The sequence below is a fragment of the Ammodytes marinus genome, assembly GCF_949987685.1.
Source record: "Ammodytes marinus genome assembly, chromosome: 5".
Taxonomy (NCBI): domain Eukaryota; kingdom Metazoa; phylum Chordata; class Actinopteri; order Uranoscopiformes; family Ammodytidae; genus Ammodytes; species Ammodytes marinus.
This window is the reverse complement of record NC_137234.1, coordinates 33,082,889-33,099,546: the sequence shown is the minus strand read 5'-3', so window position 1 is coordinate 33,099,546 and position 16,658 is coordinate 33,082,889. Positions and strand designations below refer to the sequence as shown.

Here is a 16,658-nt window from a genome sequence, read left to right as displayed (position 1 = left end):
TGTTTTTGCAGTGTGCCAGCCATCAGGGGCCGTATTCACAAAACATTTTATCTTATCTAAGAGTACTCCTAAGGAGCACTAAAAGTTCTTAGTAAGGAGTAATTTATTAAAACTTATTCACAAAGCTGATAAGACCAACTTTTACTAAGGAATGGGAGGGACTCCTAAGCTAAGACTAGAGGGCGTGGTTGACCCTGTTGCTATGGATGATGTCATGTTCATACCTTCTATGCCCACAGTGATTGGCTGAGAGGGAATGAGTCCCTAAGAGTGAATTTATGATAGAAACACTGTGGGAGATATCCATATCGTGTCGCTGTATTAAAGTAAAGAGTTTTTATATACAATTAATGACAAGTGACACTGATTTAACATGAAACCAAGATACTGCAGGGTTTCCCACACCTGCGTTCACAATTAGCCTACAATAGCGCCACATAGGTCTATTCATTTTAAATTTTACAATGATTTGAATCGGAAAAAATATCCTCATTGAACAGCTGCACGCCATGCACTCTCACTGTACTTCTCTCAACGGCGACTATGCAGCAATAGTCAGACAGCGACAAACCAGGAAATTCACCATTTAGAAACAACAGCCGGCGAAATCGTAAAATGCATGCGGAAGGAAAAAGGCGAGACGCGCAACTATACAGTAGCGGACCTGTGGAACGGAGGAGATGCTGCGAAGCGCCACATATAGGCCTACTCTAGTAGGAAATTAAACCCAAACGTGACACCAACAGTAACTTTCAGTGCATCATAAACCCAAATCAACTGCAGGAAAAGGAACTTAATAAATATTTTTTTATATAAATATGATATATAAATGTGTCTATACTTTCTAAATATAGCTTTACTAAGATCAATAAACCCTTACAGCTATTAAAGGTACCTTTTACAAAGCTCACTAGCATTAAATCTCTCCAAAACACCATCAAATGGTTGTCTGTGATTTACTCTTAGTGACTTAGGAGTCCTCTCGAGGACTCTTAGCTTTTCATAGATTTAGGAGCTAGTTTTAGCGCTAAAAGGCTTTGTGAATTACACTTATCTTAAAAAGTTAGGAGTCCTAAAATTAGGAGTGAAACGCCCCTTATTTTTGAGAGTTACACCTAAATCAGCACGTTAGGACCTACTCTTAGCCTTAAAATGTTTTGTGAATACGGCCCCTGGATTACAATTTCAATTATCTTATACTTTTTAATACTTGTCAATACTTTGACCACAATTCTGCCAAACGAATAGGCTACCATTAGTCTCAGCTGTCATTTGTGTGTATTGCTTAAAGCTGGGGTATATGATTTCTGATTGGTCAAAGTTAACATGAGCTGACACTTTGACCAATCAGAGCGAGGCTCCAATTCTCTGTTCTTATTGGCTGTTGGGACTTTCCATTCACTTTGGCACGACTTTGTTGGTGTAGAGCGTGTCATAGGGGAGGGACCAAAGAGAACAAATGGAGTGGTTGAGGTATTTGGATTCAAATCTCTATCCCAACTGCCATTTTCTCCCCAAATCCCCCACTCCAGCTTTAATAGCAAATGCTTATTTATGTCTAATGTGAAAGGTGTTGGATTTCATATATACTCTATAAAAGTATTGGAGCATTGTTAAGGTTCATTTTCTCAATGTTCTGGTTTCAGTCTTGAAAGTTTAAAGGTGTAGTCAGCGATTCTGGAGAATACTTGTCACAAAGAAAATGGGTCAAAATCAGTTAATATCTCCTTACGACTGCTACCCGTATGTAGGCCTATACTGTGTATGTGCTGAAAAAAGCACACGCATTCACTCATGTTTGTGTGTCTTTGCATTGACTTCTAATGTACTCACATAACCTCTGAAAATGATACTCCACTCCAGTACTTCCAACCCCCTGTTTGTGGCATACTGTTTGTGCTATACCGGCCAAGCAGAGCAGAATATAACCTTGTGTGGAGACTGGTGCTTGTTTACCACTACAGGACAATGGATTAGTCATCATGGCTGCCGCTTATGATCTCATTTGCAACACTTACACAAGGGCAAGGCAGATCATAATGCATTGCTCTCAGTTGCTTCATGAATATTCACACAGTGGCAAGCGTGTTCACAAACAAACAAATGCATGGCAAATATATAGAGGCCGCAGTGTTCTCTGGGTAAACAGTTGAAACGGCATGCAACCAACAGCTGTAATTTCTCACTGGAGCCATTGGTGGGGAAAGTGGCAAGAAGGGCAAGGGTATAATGTTACTGACGGGCTTGTTTTGCATTCCTTTTTATTGCAATAAATCACAAAGTGAATTATCATACCATGTGTATACTAATTACACAGCACACAGCAACAGGGACTGTGGGTTGGAGCAGCACCAAATGCCATGGCAGGAACTGTGTGTGCAATGCCCGGGAGCTCCATAACAACTGGCTGTCGCTCCATGAAATGTCAAAAGAAGTAAGCCCAGAGAGAGAGCCTCAGCCCCAGCAGGTTGTCTTCTTGGCGTGCACCGAGTGTTTCCACGGTGGTGGACTCCCCCGCCTTTTTCCCTTTTCTTTTTCTGGAAGCCTTGACTCAGCCATGGTGACAGAAGGAGGCCACACATAAAGCACAATGCATCGGTGAATGGAACAAGCCGTCCCAGGACTGATTTCTTAACAAAAGAGGGACGTGTCACTTAATATATTTAAAGGATAAGCCTGGGGTGGAGTTCATCTCACTGGGAAATACATGAGCCAGTGACCGCGGTGACCCTCCGTGGGATAATAAAAATGATTTTTAAATGTTGATGGGACCTCAAGGGACATGGGAATTGCAATAGAGCATTTTATTTTATTGAATAACTAATTTTACATTAAAACAGACATTTATAAACTGGTTTACCAATCTATTGATTAATCCATCATTAAATAGAGGAACTAGTAGGCTATAAAACTATTTTAGAAATGTGACTTTAAAATAGTAGACAAATACATAATTTAGAATAGCCTAAATTAATTCCAAATAAGCACATTTGAAAATCCATTTGCAAATGAAATAGACTTTTAAATGATCTTATTTATTTAGGAGTTCATTCATGTATTTGTAAATGATGTAGGCTATTTTAGTTACTTTTTTTTTGTAAAATATTTGTAGGCCTATAGTTATTTTATTTATAAATTGATAAATGAATGGATTTGAAACCCAATGTACTGACTCCTGTTATAACTGTAGGCCTACAATTCGTTATTAAATATATCAGACCTGCAAACTCATAGGAGGTGAAAAAGGTGACAAACACCCGTCCCTTCTAGGGGGGTCGGGTGTTTTTCGCTGTCCAAACGATTGGCTATTGTTAAATATCATTCACACAACCAGAGTTCTCCACTATTGCCTCCAATGTCCAGCTGGGTGAAAATAATAGCCAGCTGAGATCCTGACCCTCCAAGGGGGGTTCGGGGGTATGCCCCCCCGGGAGATTTTTTTTAAACTTTTTAAAGTGAAATGCATGAATCTGGTGCACTTTGAGAGGGAAATTAAGAGGCTAAATCTGAGGAATTTTGTGTGAACAAATAATTTGGAGACACTGGGTCGGATGAATTAGAAGCTTCTTGGATTTTCCATTAAAATGTTCATTTAAAATAAAATATTATGCAGGGTCCTCTGGGTTGGGCTTGGTGCTCTTTTTCTTTTATGGGACATATTTCTCTGTAATATAATGAATACATTTAAATGCAGTGAGAGGAATGAAGCAGAAGAACTCTGTTGTCCAGCTATCTTTTTTTCCACAGATGAGGCTGAAATAGGTTATACAGTGCATGGGCATCTGAGCCCCATTTCCAAATGTCTTTAAATAAACTCAATACACACTGGACGTGAACGTGACGTGATCAGTTAAACTTGGATTACCTCCCAGATGAACTGATTAAATTATTGGGCTATTAACTAGGCTATCTAGATCAAAACATTGTATTATTTTTTTTGTATGATATAATAATATGATGTTAATATCAAACACACAAACTAAAAAATAAAAATAAAAATAAATTGGGGGGGGCGGGGCTGTCGGTCGGCTCTGATTGTGAGCGCACTGCAGACACTTCATTTCTGCAATGTGCGCTCATTAAACTGTCAGCTTCACTTAAGAGTCCTGTGTGGGTCAACAGTGCAGTGCAAACTATGCAGCATAAAGTTATAACATTCGTCTACGACCGTGATGTTAAATCACCTTCACACAAAGTCTCCGCCCCAGCAAAGCAGCGAGTCGATCGCTGTGACGGTGAAAATCACCGGGACCCGGGAGACCCAGTGAGCGAGTGAGACGCCGCTCAGAAAAAAACTCTGTGGTTTGATGGATGAAATCAGTCGGGGATATCCTGCCCGTTAACTTTGTCTACGGGAACGGCTTCCGCGATCTTTTTCTATGTCTCGAGTCTAACAGAGAGCCATGTCGGCAAACGGACAGCGTGACTAAATACAGTGAGCTGCGTCCCTCCGTATAGTTTCTGTTTCAGTAGGCTGTTACATTAACCTCTGAAGCATTGACAGTGTTTAATCAAAGCCTCTAATTTTTTATTATCAAAAGGGTTTTGATTGAGACTTTTAGCCAATTCTAAAGTCTGAACACACAGCGGCAGCAGTGATGCTTGTGCCCGATCTTAACGCTGATTGGACAATAGGCTACTCATGACGTCTACCAAAGATGTTTTATTGCCAGGATAACGATATTCCCTTGTCTCACACTACGGTAACTCGCCCACACAGTCCAGTCTGGGAAGCGCTGGCTGACTTCTCTGGCAGCTGCCGCTACCCCCCCCCCCCCCCCTCCCTCCCAAAAACAAAAACTCTTCGGATCTATACGATTCACGTGGGTCATATATTTTGATTCTAAACGGCGATTTTCGCCGAAAAGCGACGAGTTTGCAGGTATGATATATAAATGCTCTCTAATAGGCTATTTCAATTTCCATTTCCCTTGAAGTTCTCCATATTAAATATTTGAGTGAGCCCCAGCAGAAGCCAGTTATGAAGGGATGCCCGCAGCCGGGGTTGTGTTTGCTCGCAGAATGCAATGCCCCTTTAAGGCCACATTCCCAGTGTTAGGTTTCCAGGTTGTGTTTGCTGTTCGTGTCCCGACAAATAAGCAACAACCCTAGTTGGCAGCGGGGTTGGTAACCGGAAACTGCTGACGGTGTGTGACTGTGTTGATTTTCCTCCATGTATCAGTTACAGTGGAGATACTACAGGGTTTAAAGGTCAGGACAGGCGAACTGACAGCGAGACAGTCTCATCATCTTTTAGACCAGACGTGTTATTAGGCATGGGACACGGTCCTCATTTTTCTATAAATTCCGCCATTTTACTTTGGTCAGGAGGAAAATTAAATGCATGTCACCCGGTGTGCGTGTTTGTATGATGCGGTATGATCGGGTATGATGGGTAATCCCTGGCTCTCCCCTCCATCCCCCCACCCCACTGAAAAGAAATCACGGTGTTCCCGCTCCCGCCCCCTACGACCGCACCCGCTGATTGGCTGAGGGGCGGGGAGAGTTGACACTTTAAAGTCGCGCTGATTGGATTATGGAAGGGTAATGTCAAGGTGGTCACAATTAGGCCTGCACAGACATGAAGTGATGGGAGTATCCTTTCAAAATAGACCTATAACAAGAAGTAAATTAACAAGAGTAGGCCTAGGCTACATAAGAATCTGGAGAAACAATAGGGCCTATTAAAGCTATAGTGCGTAATTTTTTTACATAAATGAATGTCAATTACGTTCAGCCAGGCCTGCCCACACAAATGGCTGGCCCCTGAAAACCTCCAGTCAATGGGCCCCCCTTACTCATTACTCCTATCAACAATTAGTGTGAGTGCGCTCATCCCTCAATAAACACATACATGTATTTGTAGATAGACTAACTATCTTATCAACCAGGGAATTGCAGGGACAGTTGGGAGAGCAAGGGCTCATTATTATTTTAAAATAGTAGCACATTTCTGACTTAGCCCAGCATACCAATTTATTTTGATTCCCTTACACTCACACAATTGTTTAACAGATCAACAGATCTCTAGAAAATAATCAGTACACACAGAGACATTGTTCTTCTTTAGTATTCACTAAAGCAAACAGTTTTTTCACAATTTGCACGTTTTCTATGCTACTAGATTCTGGTAAGATACATTTACACTAATTGACTGCACCAAATATTGCACTTTTTTGTATTTCTGCACATGCCATTAAATCATTTAAAATCTTTTGGTGGTATTGTTGAAATAAATAACACTTAAAAAACAACATCAACTACAAATTCTTCACAAACAAATGAAAAAAAGGCGGTTCTCTACATGAATAACCAAACCAACCTACCCTCAAAACTATAAAGTTGGCCTATGTTTGGTTGCAACATTTAGGCTTCGTTCATTCTGCTCTCATCACTGCAAAAGCACTGAAATCATTACAAAAAAAGTTTTTAATCTTTGAACTCAAATCTGTTTCCTTCAATTATTTCCAACTTCTTTGTGCCTTGTGTCTTTCTTTGCATTAAGAACTTTTTTAGGTCTGTTTTTATTTTTAATTTTTAGAAACAATACAGAAAGCAGGACCTTGGTGTTTAAGGCAAAAATTAAAACAGGATGATGCTGCTCGTCAGCTTCATTGTGGTATGACCCGGCTGGTTGGTTGATTGGCCAGGTTTCTGAAAAACTGGTCAGACCTGGCTGGCCGTGTCATCCTGAAGACTTATGTCAAAGCCTTTAGAAGTTATTGTCCCCAAAGGGAAATTCTTTTTCACAAAAATTTATGAGGGAGAGATAATTTAAACCTGTTTGTAGACTCAGGAAAATTACAGAGTAACTAGCCTGTCCTCTTTATAAGAATGTAGAAGAACTACAAAAGGTACCCAACCTGTTTTTTCATGGGGTCCAGATCCTTTTCACAGCCACACCCAGACACAAGTAGCAGGTACATAATGTATGTTTTCCATGAGCAGGAACGACTCAAGAAATATAATCCAGCCAAAACTGTTTGATATCAAAACCCAATTTTGTCACCATTTGGCACACAAAGGGTTTATAGGATGGATTATGTTTGAAACAGTTACACTCCGTTGTGTGCTCAATCTGAAACATTTTGAACATTTCTGCTTTTCTTCTGCTTTTTAAATGGCCGTAAGCGGAGCTGCGGCTCTGTGTAAACACCCAACTTTGAATAGATATTGACATAAATATCTAAAAATCTAAAAATAAAGTTTAGCTTAGTTAGGTTCTTGGCTTCCAAAGACCATGGGCCCCCCAAGTGGCTGGGCCCTAGAAAGCCTTCCCACTTTCTACCCCTTATGGGCGGCCCTGCGTTCAGCCATCGCCAAACGAGTTGACACAAAGTTGATTAGGCCTATCAACTCCACAAAACTCTCTGTATTTCTCAGTAGGGCAACATTTACAAACTGGAGTGGTAGCCAATTGCAATCACCACTAGATTATGACAAAATACACCAATAGGTCGCCTATACACACTGCACCATTTCAGTTCACTTTTAATTCAAAAATGTCCTAAACTTATGCCACCAAAGTCTTAAAAAGGCCTATAGCCTAGAAGGCCTATATTGTAACAGACAAATTAAACGTTGATTGTTAAATGTGATTTAGCAAACATTAATTGCAAAAATGTATCATACATTTTATTTATTTAGTTTCTAATTGAGATAAAGGCAGGTAGGATATTATTTGTATAGGCTAGGCCTTTTAATTGCTTTAGTAGGCTAGGCCTACTTTTGGTTTCCTGCTCGAGCTGCTACCCCCGCGACCCGACTCCGGGTAAGCGGTTGTTGAAGATGATGATTTTTTTTTTTTTTTTTTTTTTTTTTTAGTGGTCAATAAAATAAAATAAAATGGCTTTATTTTGGCATTTCATGGCCGGAAGTCTGACGTACATTTGAGCTAACTTAACAGATAGATCTGACCAGCGAGCCAACAACGGCAGCTGAGCTACGATGCTCTCCGTCTCTTTCAACCGGGGAGATTCTAAGAACTGAGGACGGGACGTTGACTTTGTCTTGGCTAGTGAACGGACATCTTAGTACCGGGAAGCCGTTGGGTGTTTCCTGTGTTTTAAGGGGGGGCCACCGCTGTGTGTGAAGCAAGGCTCGGACAGGGCGGGGCGGGGTGATGTTTAGGTTCCGGTATAAAGTCAGCGAGAAAATGGGAACCAGACGAGATGTGGTGGAACCAGCTGCCGTTGCTGCTGTGGTTTTCGACCGGAGAATAGAATGAGAAGTTTACCGTCGTGGTGTCACAGGGCGGCGGTGTAGCGGACCAGGGAGGCCCGCTGGCTGGCGGTCGGAGAAGCAGCGTGTCTGTGCGGAGCTCGCCTGTCAATATGTGGACGCTATTCCCATTCTGTTGTCTCTTCCTTATCATTACCAGCCGGGCGTGGGCTAACGGAAACCTAACTATCGACAGCGGCAACGACAACACCAATCTAACGGCCGACAGTGTGAGCAGCAGAAGCAGCAGCAGGTATATAAGAATAGGGGACGGGTCCTCGCAGGAGTTTGAGTTTCCCGAAAACACCAAAGGTGTGATTGTAATCTCCAGCCAGTACCGGAGCAGCAGCCCCGAAGCCAGCAGCGGCAGGAAGGGCCGCCAGAGCTGGAAGCAGATTGTGAGAGTCCGCTCCCTGGACCCGGACGTCCTCTCCATTCTCAACGTGACGGATAGCGGACACGTAGGAGCGACAGCCCGGAGCTACGTTATCAGCATCCGCTCAGGGTTCCCGGGAAGGGCTCCACTGGAGATCCAGCTGTTGGACCAGGATCAGGATTCGGTCCCGGTTCTGATCGAGGAGACCACGGATTATTCCATCAGAGTGGCGCCCGCCAACGATGACCCGTCCGCCCGGCTCACCCAGCCGGCTGGCGGCCTGTCCCATTTCTCTGAGAACCCCGTGCTGTTCGCCTTGCTGCCCCTCATCTTCGTCAACAAGTGTGCCTTCGGGTGCAAGGTGGAGGTGGAGGTTCGTTTGTTTTTTAAGGGTTCTCATTAGTTCCTGCATTGCAGCAGCTATTCTTCCTGAGGTCTATACAACTATCTTTACAATAGGACAATGCAATGAGTAATGTACATCATACATTACAATACACACACACACACACACACACACACACACACACACACACACACACACACACGTAGGCCTACACACAATAGCATCATTTCACAACACATAGGATAATGACAAAATAATGAGACAATACACAGACAAGACAAAGACAGACACATAGACAGTACAGCAGCTACAGTCAAAGAGCATATAGGCTCTGTATCATCATTTGTAGCCTGTAACCATTTGGAGTGTCTATTTGGAAATATTCTAAAAACAAAATTCAACTTCTCAATTCCCACCATTCTTCAAATACACCACTCTAACTCATAACGATGACCTTCATATCATTTAACAACTATTCAATACAACAATCTAAATCATGATGTCAGGGTTCCCATGGTCATGAAATTCATGGAAAAGTTATGAAAAAAACAAAAAGCATAAAATGTTTCCCAGGAACATTTTTGAATTTACACTGATTTATTCGCTAGTGTTTAAAAAAACATACTGCAGACATTCCAAACATCTCTAACCCAATGTGAAATATTTCTTTGAATAACTATTGTTATAAGTCTAGTGTGATCATGGGTTAAAGTAAAGGGGGGGGGGTAAAGTTAGCAGCTTGCTTATCCACAAGAATGCCTGGGAAGTGTGTTTAATGATGCCTTTCCAACGGACAAAAAACATTGCTCAAGGGAGAGTCAGTAAAAGCTTCATTATTGAGCCATGTGACTATAAACAGGCCAATCTACTTTAGGCTTCTTAAAACATTTCATGGAAAGGTTTTGAAAATGAATTGGTAAACAACATGCTTGTGGACTCTTATAATATGGTCCATTCTTTACTGAACGGGAAACATTGATCATATCATCCAATGCTTATATCAAAGCATAAAAACCACTGCCGTCAAACATAGAAATATTCTGAATGTTAGAGGCGCCCAAAGACGCTCATTCCTCAGCAGTAGAGCTGCAACGATTAATCAACAAATCGATTATTAATCGATTATTAAAATAATCTCCAACTATTTTGATAATCGATTATTAAAATAATCTCCAACTATTTTGATAATCAATTAATCGTTTCGAGTAATTTTTTAATACAAAATGTCCAAATTCTCTGATTTCAGCTTCTCAAATGTGAATATTTTCTGTTTTTTTTAATCCTATTATGACAGTAAACCGAAATATCTGTGAGTTTTGGACATAACAATACATTTGAGGACGTCAACATGGGCTTTGGAAAATGTATCAACATTTTTCACCATTTTCTGACATTTTACGGACCAAAACACTAATCGATTAATCGAGAAAATAATCGACAGATTAATCGATTATCAAAATAATCGTTAGTTGCAGCCCTACATAGCAGCAGACCCGGGTTAGAATCCAGCCCGGGTAGTTCTCTGCATGTCAACTGTTTTAATAAAATTTTTTTTAAAGCTAAAATTTCAGAAATAATCTAAATGTCTCTCAACTGAATCCCAATCCACAGGTGCTGCGGGCGCTGCTGAGGAGCCCCGTGCCTCTGCTCCTTGGTGTGCTGGGTCAGTTCCTGGTGATGCCGCTGTACGCCTACTGCGTGTCGCGGCTGGCCTCCCTGCCCACAGCCCTCTCCCTGGGCCTGGTCATCACCTGCTCTGCCCCGGGGGGAGGAGGGGGCTACCTGTACAGCCTGCTGCTGGGAGGAGATGTCACCCTGGCTATCTCCATGACTCTGGTCTCTACTGTGGTGGCTGCAGCGGCCATGCCCCTGTCCTCTGCTCTGTACGGCAGGCTTCTGGGCGTGCACGCCGCTCTGCATGTGCCCTTTGTGAAGATCCTGGGCACTCTGCTGTTCATAGCCATCCCCATCTCACTGGGCATGCTGGTAAAGCTAAGACTCCCGGCCCTCACACGGGTCCTCCTGGCCCTCATACGGCCCTTCAGTCTGGTGCTGATCGTAGGAGGCATCTTCATGGCCTACCAGATGGGCGCGTCCATCCTGGCTAACGTGCGGCCCCAGATCGTGGCGGTGGGGGTGACGGTGCCTCTGTTGGGGCTGGTGGTGGGAGCGGTGCTGGGTAAGATGGCGGGCCTGGCCCCGCCGCAGAGGAAGACTGTGAGCATCGAGGTGGGGGTGCAGAACAGCCTGCTGGCCCTGGCCGTCATGCAGCTGTCGTTCCGCCGGTCGGAGGCGGACTTTGCCTCCCAGGCACCCTTCATCGTGGCCCTCAGCAGCACCTCAGAGATGCTGCTCATGGTCCTGGCTTACTACACCCGCCGGTGGGTGTGTGGGTCGCCAGTCTCGGGGAGCGACGCCTGATTGTAGTCAAAGCAGTCTTTTGTGTTCAGAACTTTTTCAAAGAAGAATGAACCCCTTTTTCCAAACCTGTGGAAAGTTTTTTTTTTTTGGTGTCCAACACAGTCTTTGGATATAAGAGACTCGGCCCATACAGTCCCCCTGCCATTGTGCTTCACAGGACAGAGAATGGACTTTTTTGTGTTTGGGTTGTTTTGTACGGCGGTGTATTGATGCCACTAGGGAAGGGAATAAAAGATATATATCAGCACCTCGTTATATGATGACAACTTATCTGGTTATAACAAGATAAAAGCTTATTACATCATAACTTATTTAGATATCTCAAATTATTAAAAACGTCCGGTCTTGAACGGAGTAGCACTTGGTGTTTGGCATCGAAACAGGGAAAAACATGGCACACAACACAGATGTTTCTACCCACATTTCACCTTTTAACTTAACCATAACGTGCTGGGTTGCTATCCACGTGTCAACTCTTTATCTAGGTATGACATCATAAGCCTTCATCACAGGACCAAGTGATACAGATCTTTTTTTATTTTTTTCATTCCCTAATGGCATGAATACGCTGCCGTAGTGTTTTGTACTTTTCATGAAAAACCAAAGGCCTTTTCTCCCCTGAGACCTTTTTTGTGTTTATTTTACGGTATGTACTTTTTAAAAATCAGAATATACTGTGAGGTACTTCATGTAAATATTCCTAAGAAGAGAAAATACCTATTTAAAAAAAAAAAAAAAAAGTAAAAAAGATATTTTTGTACCAGATTACTTTTTGCAATCAAAAAGCAAAGATTGATTTGCGTCATGTTTACAAGAGGTCCATGTGTCTTAGCCGGGGGGAGGGGAGGTTTTTTGGGGGTTAAGTGGAATTGTTAACAGGAACATGATGATTTGAAAGTATTTGCTACTGATTGTGTCTCCTGGATCTGCGAATCCATGTACTTGAATATTTAGGAGAGGAGGAATGAAGAGTTAAAAGTTAAAATAATAATAAAAAAACCTTGTTAAAGCAGAGTTCACTTTGTCAGAGTATGTGTCTCAAGAATCATGTCTGAACAGGTCAGAAGAACCAGGCTGCATATCACCACATGTGACTGATGGTTTCACTTTAGCACACAGATGGTAGAAATTGTTGCTCAGCGTATGTGCTGAAAGTCTGGTTAAGAGCAAGAGAGAGAGAGTTGTGATATTATTGGGCTAAAGCTTGATAGCATTTATCTTCTCATACTATTGACTGTAGGTAAATGTCACAGGTTGAAGACAGACATAGCAGGAGGTTATTGTTTGTTGTTCAGCTCTAGCGTCGTCAAGGAGAGAGTTAAATGGCCTCTGAAAAACAGCATTCCCCTACTCACCACAAACTCCCACACACTCAACAACACCACAGAGTCACCCACGTCATTATGTGCAATCAAATGTTACAATTGTTGTTTACCATATACGGTATGTGTTGTGCAGCGTACTCGACACATCTTACATGGCTTCTTCTGACTGGACTACTTTTAAAAGGACAGTACACACAAAAGAATATTTTTCACTTAGTTTTGGGTTTACGTGCTGAGCTTTGAAACGTATCCTTTGTGGTTTAGTTGAATTAACCAAAAAAACTTAATTTTTAAGTTGAAAAAAGCTTGTGAATTGAACTAGAATTAAATAAGTTACATTTAAATACAAAAATTGCTAGGGATAGTTAATAATATTTACAGTAATTGAATGTGTTGCAACATAAGGAGAATCTGGTGAAATACTTGATTTCATGGGTGACAGTATAGGCGCTTGAGCATTAGGACAGATGTGTCCCAGATGACAGTGATGGAAACTGACTAAATCACTCAGGCACTATAGGAACAGTACCGAGGTACTTGTTCATTATTTGACTATCTTAATTTGCATTGAATGATAAGTGGGATACAAGACACAAGTAACACTCATTTCCATGGCACAACTAGATTGGATTATCACATATATCGAACAAGACACTCGAACGGACCGTGTCACTTGTCTGAGTATACATGGCCTTTCAGAAATCGGATAAATGTCCGATGCATGGCTGTCTCCACTATGCTAGGTGGCGCTGTAGCCCTTTCAACCATGCTTTCAACAAGTGGTTTTAGAGCCACGTCCGGTTCCCTTCCGTCAATAACCCATGGTGTAGCCTATCCAGGCCCCCAGGATGCTGCCTTCTCCGAGCAGCCAGCATGGACTAGTGGCCAACCCATTGGTACTGCATGCTGTGAATGGGAGCTTATTTTCATGGTAGCCCTAAGGCAGATTTCCCCGTCCACACCAATACAAGCGGCGAACAAGATTGTGTCGCCGCAAAAAAATTCTGGATATCAATCATAGGCTCAAACTTATCTTGAGACCATATACTATTAAAACTGAAGTTTTTTCATTTCAAAACGCCACATAAAGCGTTTTATTAGCCCAACGGCTTTTAACGGCTTTCAGTTTGTTTTCGAGGGAGGAGGAGGGAGCGGCACGTCATACACTTGGGCGTGCCAGGGCTTACATGAAAGCAATATGGCAGCTTCCTTGTTGCTTCTCTGCGCCTGAGCAGCTTTCATAGGAATGAATGGGCGCCATTTTTCAATACGGTGTCCATTTCTTTATATGTCCATGAGCCTATCACGCGCAGGCACACAAGCACAGAACGGGAAGTCCGATATGCGATATCCGATCCCTGTATACATGCAGAGAGAAAGCCGACAATGAACGAATAATCTAGGTGTTCTTATCCGACTTCTCTTGTCCGTTATTGTGCCGATTTGTGTCCGAAGTAGATCGGATAAAGGTGTTTACATGCAGTTTAAAAGTCCTGTTGAAGTCTTATTCGTTTAGTTATCCGATTATGAGACTGCATGTAAACGCACTGACTGTTTACTCCTCAATGTTAAGGATTATCCAATGGTGTAATACATCAGTCAGTGTGTTTACATGCAGACTCATAACCGGGTAAATAAACAAATAAGACTTCAACAGGACTTGTAAAATGCATGTTAACACCTTTATCCGATCTACTTTGCACACAAATCGGCACATTAAAGGACAAGCGAAGTCGGATAAGAACACCTAGATAACTCGTAAACAGGGATCGGACATCGCATATCGGAGTTCTCGTTTCACGCCTGCTCGAGAATCCCTGCAGAGGATTTCACAAGGAAGTGGAAGGAAACTACGTAAAAAATAGTAGGGTTACTGCATATAGTATTTAAAAATATAAATATAAATAAATACTTATATGTATATAATACTTTATATATAATATATATGTATAAAAATGATTGCCGGAAGGGAACCGGACGTGGCTCTATAACCACTTGTTGAAAGGGCTACAGCGCCACCTAGCATAGTGGAGACAGCCATGCATCGGACATTTATCCGATTCCTGAAAGGCCACGTATACTCAGACAAGTGACACGGTCCGTTCGAGTGTCTAGTTCGGTATATGTCTTGTTTTATTTTCCTGAAGTATTTCATACTAGCACCTAACATCAACAGAAAAACCAAATGGCTACTAGATAAATTCCATTTGTTATGTTTACGAAACATTAAATATGTCAACACCGTCAGACAGGAAATCTGACGGAGTTGACATATGACGGTCGTGATAGGCCAATGACGGTAAAAAAAACAAAAGCTGGGAGGTTGTGTCAAAGCTTAGCTCAGTAGCTTAGTATATGTTGGATACAAACATGTCATTTAATTTGCCGAAACATAGGGTTTGTATACTTTCAACATTGTGCCCTGTTTTGTCCCACTTCTCAAGAATCACTGATATAATATTTTATTTATTTATTTTATTTAACCTTTATTTATACTCGAGATATCATTGAGGGGTGACCCTCATTTGCAATTATGTTGAGTAACAAAAACAACAATACATACACAATATACAACGCAAATACATCAAATACACAACAAGCTGGTAAAGAGAAACATTTTAGACAAAGGTGTAGAGTGGCTGGAAATAAAATAAAATGTATTAAAAGCTGTCTTTCCCAGCTCAGACCGGGCTTGTGGAACATAAAGCATAAGCATGTCAGTGGAGCGGGTCTGATAAAGCCCATCTGAAATTTGCAGCATTTCTGTTAAATAACGAGGAAGCTTCCCGGTCAAGGCTTTGTAAATAAAAAGGTGCCAATGTGCGTCACGTCTTTTGTCAAGAGATGACCACCCAACCTTTTCATATAAAAGACATATGTAATATAATATACCGGTCTACTGTAACTCTGACCTAGTCCATTTCAGACAGTTATTAAAGGTGCTGTAAGCGGAATGGTTCTTTTAGCTAACTTCCTGTCAGTTACTGCACTTAGCAGTCCCCTCGCTCGTCCCTACGTCACCACATTAATGCACGAATGTCTTCAAGCAGCGAGTTATCTAGCATCATCTCAGATCCATAAGTGTGATAAAACATGATAAAAACCATCAAAACAGACATTGGAAAGGATTTTTACCTGCTCCGCCATTGTAGGCGCATAAACATTCACCCATCTGTCGCTCTGGCGTGCACCGGCAGTGAGACCATGAGGTAGACGGGTGTCGGTTTGTTGCGTTCTCTCTTGTGATTGGATACAAATTTCGGGATCCCCCAATATGTTAATTTGCAGAGCAGCTGACTGAGAGATCGGCTTTATGAAACACGCACATATGTATAAGTGATAACTGTATGAATAAAGAGTGATTTAACACTTATATTAACATAAATAAACCGCTTACTTCACCTTTAAATGTTGCTGCTAAGACTTGCCTACTCTAGATTTGAATGCAAGTTGGTGCTCATTGAATGATTAAGACTGCTACTTTACATAATCCACAAAAAACACTGGCGACAGTTTTCCAAGTGCTATTTATTTATTTGGTGCAGTGGTGTTTCTCAGTGCTGGCAAGATGTTCCTAGTATACTAAGAACATAAGTTCTGGGTAAAAAGTGTTGTACTTTCTTTCACTTTTGTTTTACTGCTTCAAGCACCACGAACTTCCTTTGTTTGACTTGGTGGTACAAGTGTGCGTGTGTGTGTGTGTGTGTGTGTGTGCGCGCGCGTGTGTGTGTGTATGCATGCATGCGTGCGTGTGCGTTTTTTGACAGTGCTTTATAGGAGAAGTGAAGTAAGACTTGTCGAAACATTTATTTTATATATATATATTTTTTTAAGATATTTTTTGGCATTTTTATGCTTTATTGATAGTGTAGAGACAGAGTTGAAATGGGGCAGAGAGGGGAGTGACATGCAGAGAACGACCGCGGGCTGGAATCGAACCCGGTTCCGCTGCTGGCCGAGGCCCATGGGA

General features: G+C 41.9%; 1 protein-coding gene across 1 annotated transcript; it reads left to right on the top strand.

Moving 5' to 3' along the window:
- Positions 1-7,987: 7,987 nt before the first annotated feature.
- slc10a3 (solute carrier family 10 member 3) lies at positions 7,988-12,320 on the top strand. Its single transcript, XM_080028397.1, has 2 exons — positions 7,988-8,969; positions 10,554-12,320. Exons 1-2 carry the CDS (start codon positions 8,334-8,336, stop codon positions 11,361-11,363), a joined length of 1,446 nt encoding a protein of 481 aa, XP_079884523.1. The 5' UTR covers positions 7,988-8,333; the 3' UTR covers positions 11,364-12,320.
- Positions 12,321-16,658: the final 4,338 nt, after the last annotated feature.

Coding starts and splice junctions, on each gene's coding strand:
- slc10a3 (XM_080028397.1), top strand. CDS start 8,334: ATGTGGACGCTATTCCCATTCTGTTGTCTCTTCCTTATCATTACCAGC. Junction 8,970..10,553: donor GGTGCAAGGTGGAGGTGGAG/GTTCGTTTGTTT, acceptor CCCAATCCACAG/GTGCTGCGGGCGCTGCTGAG.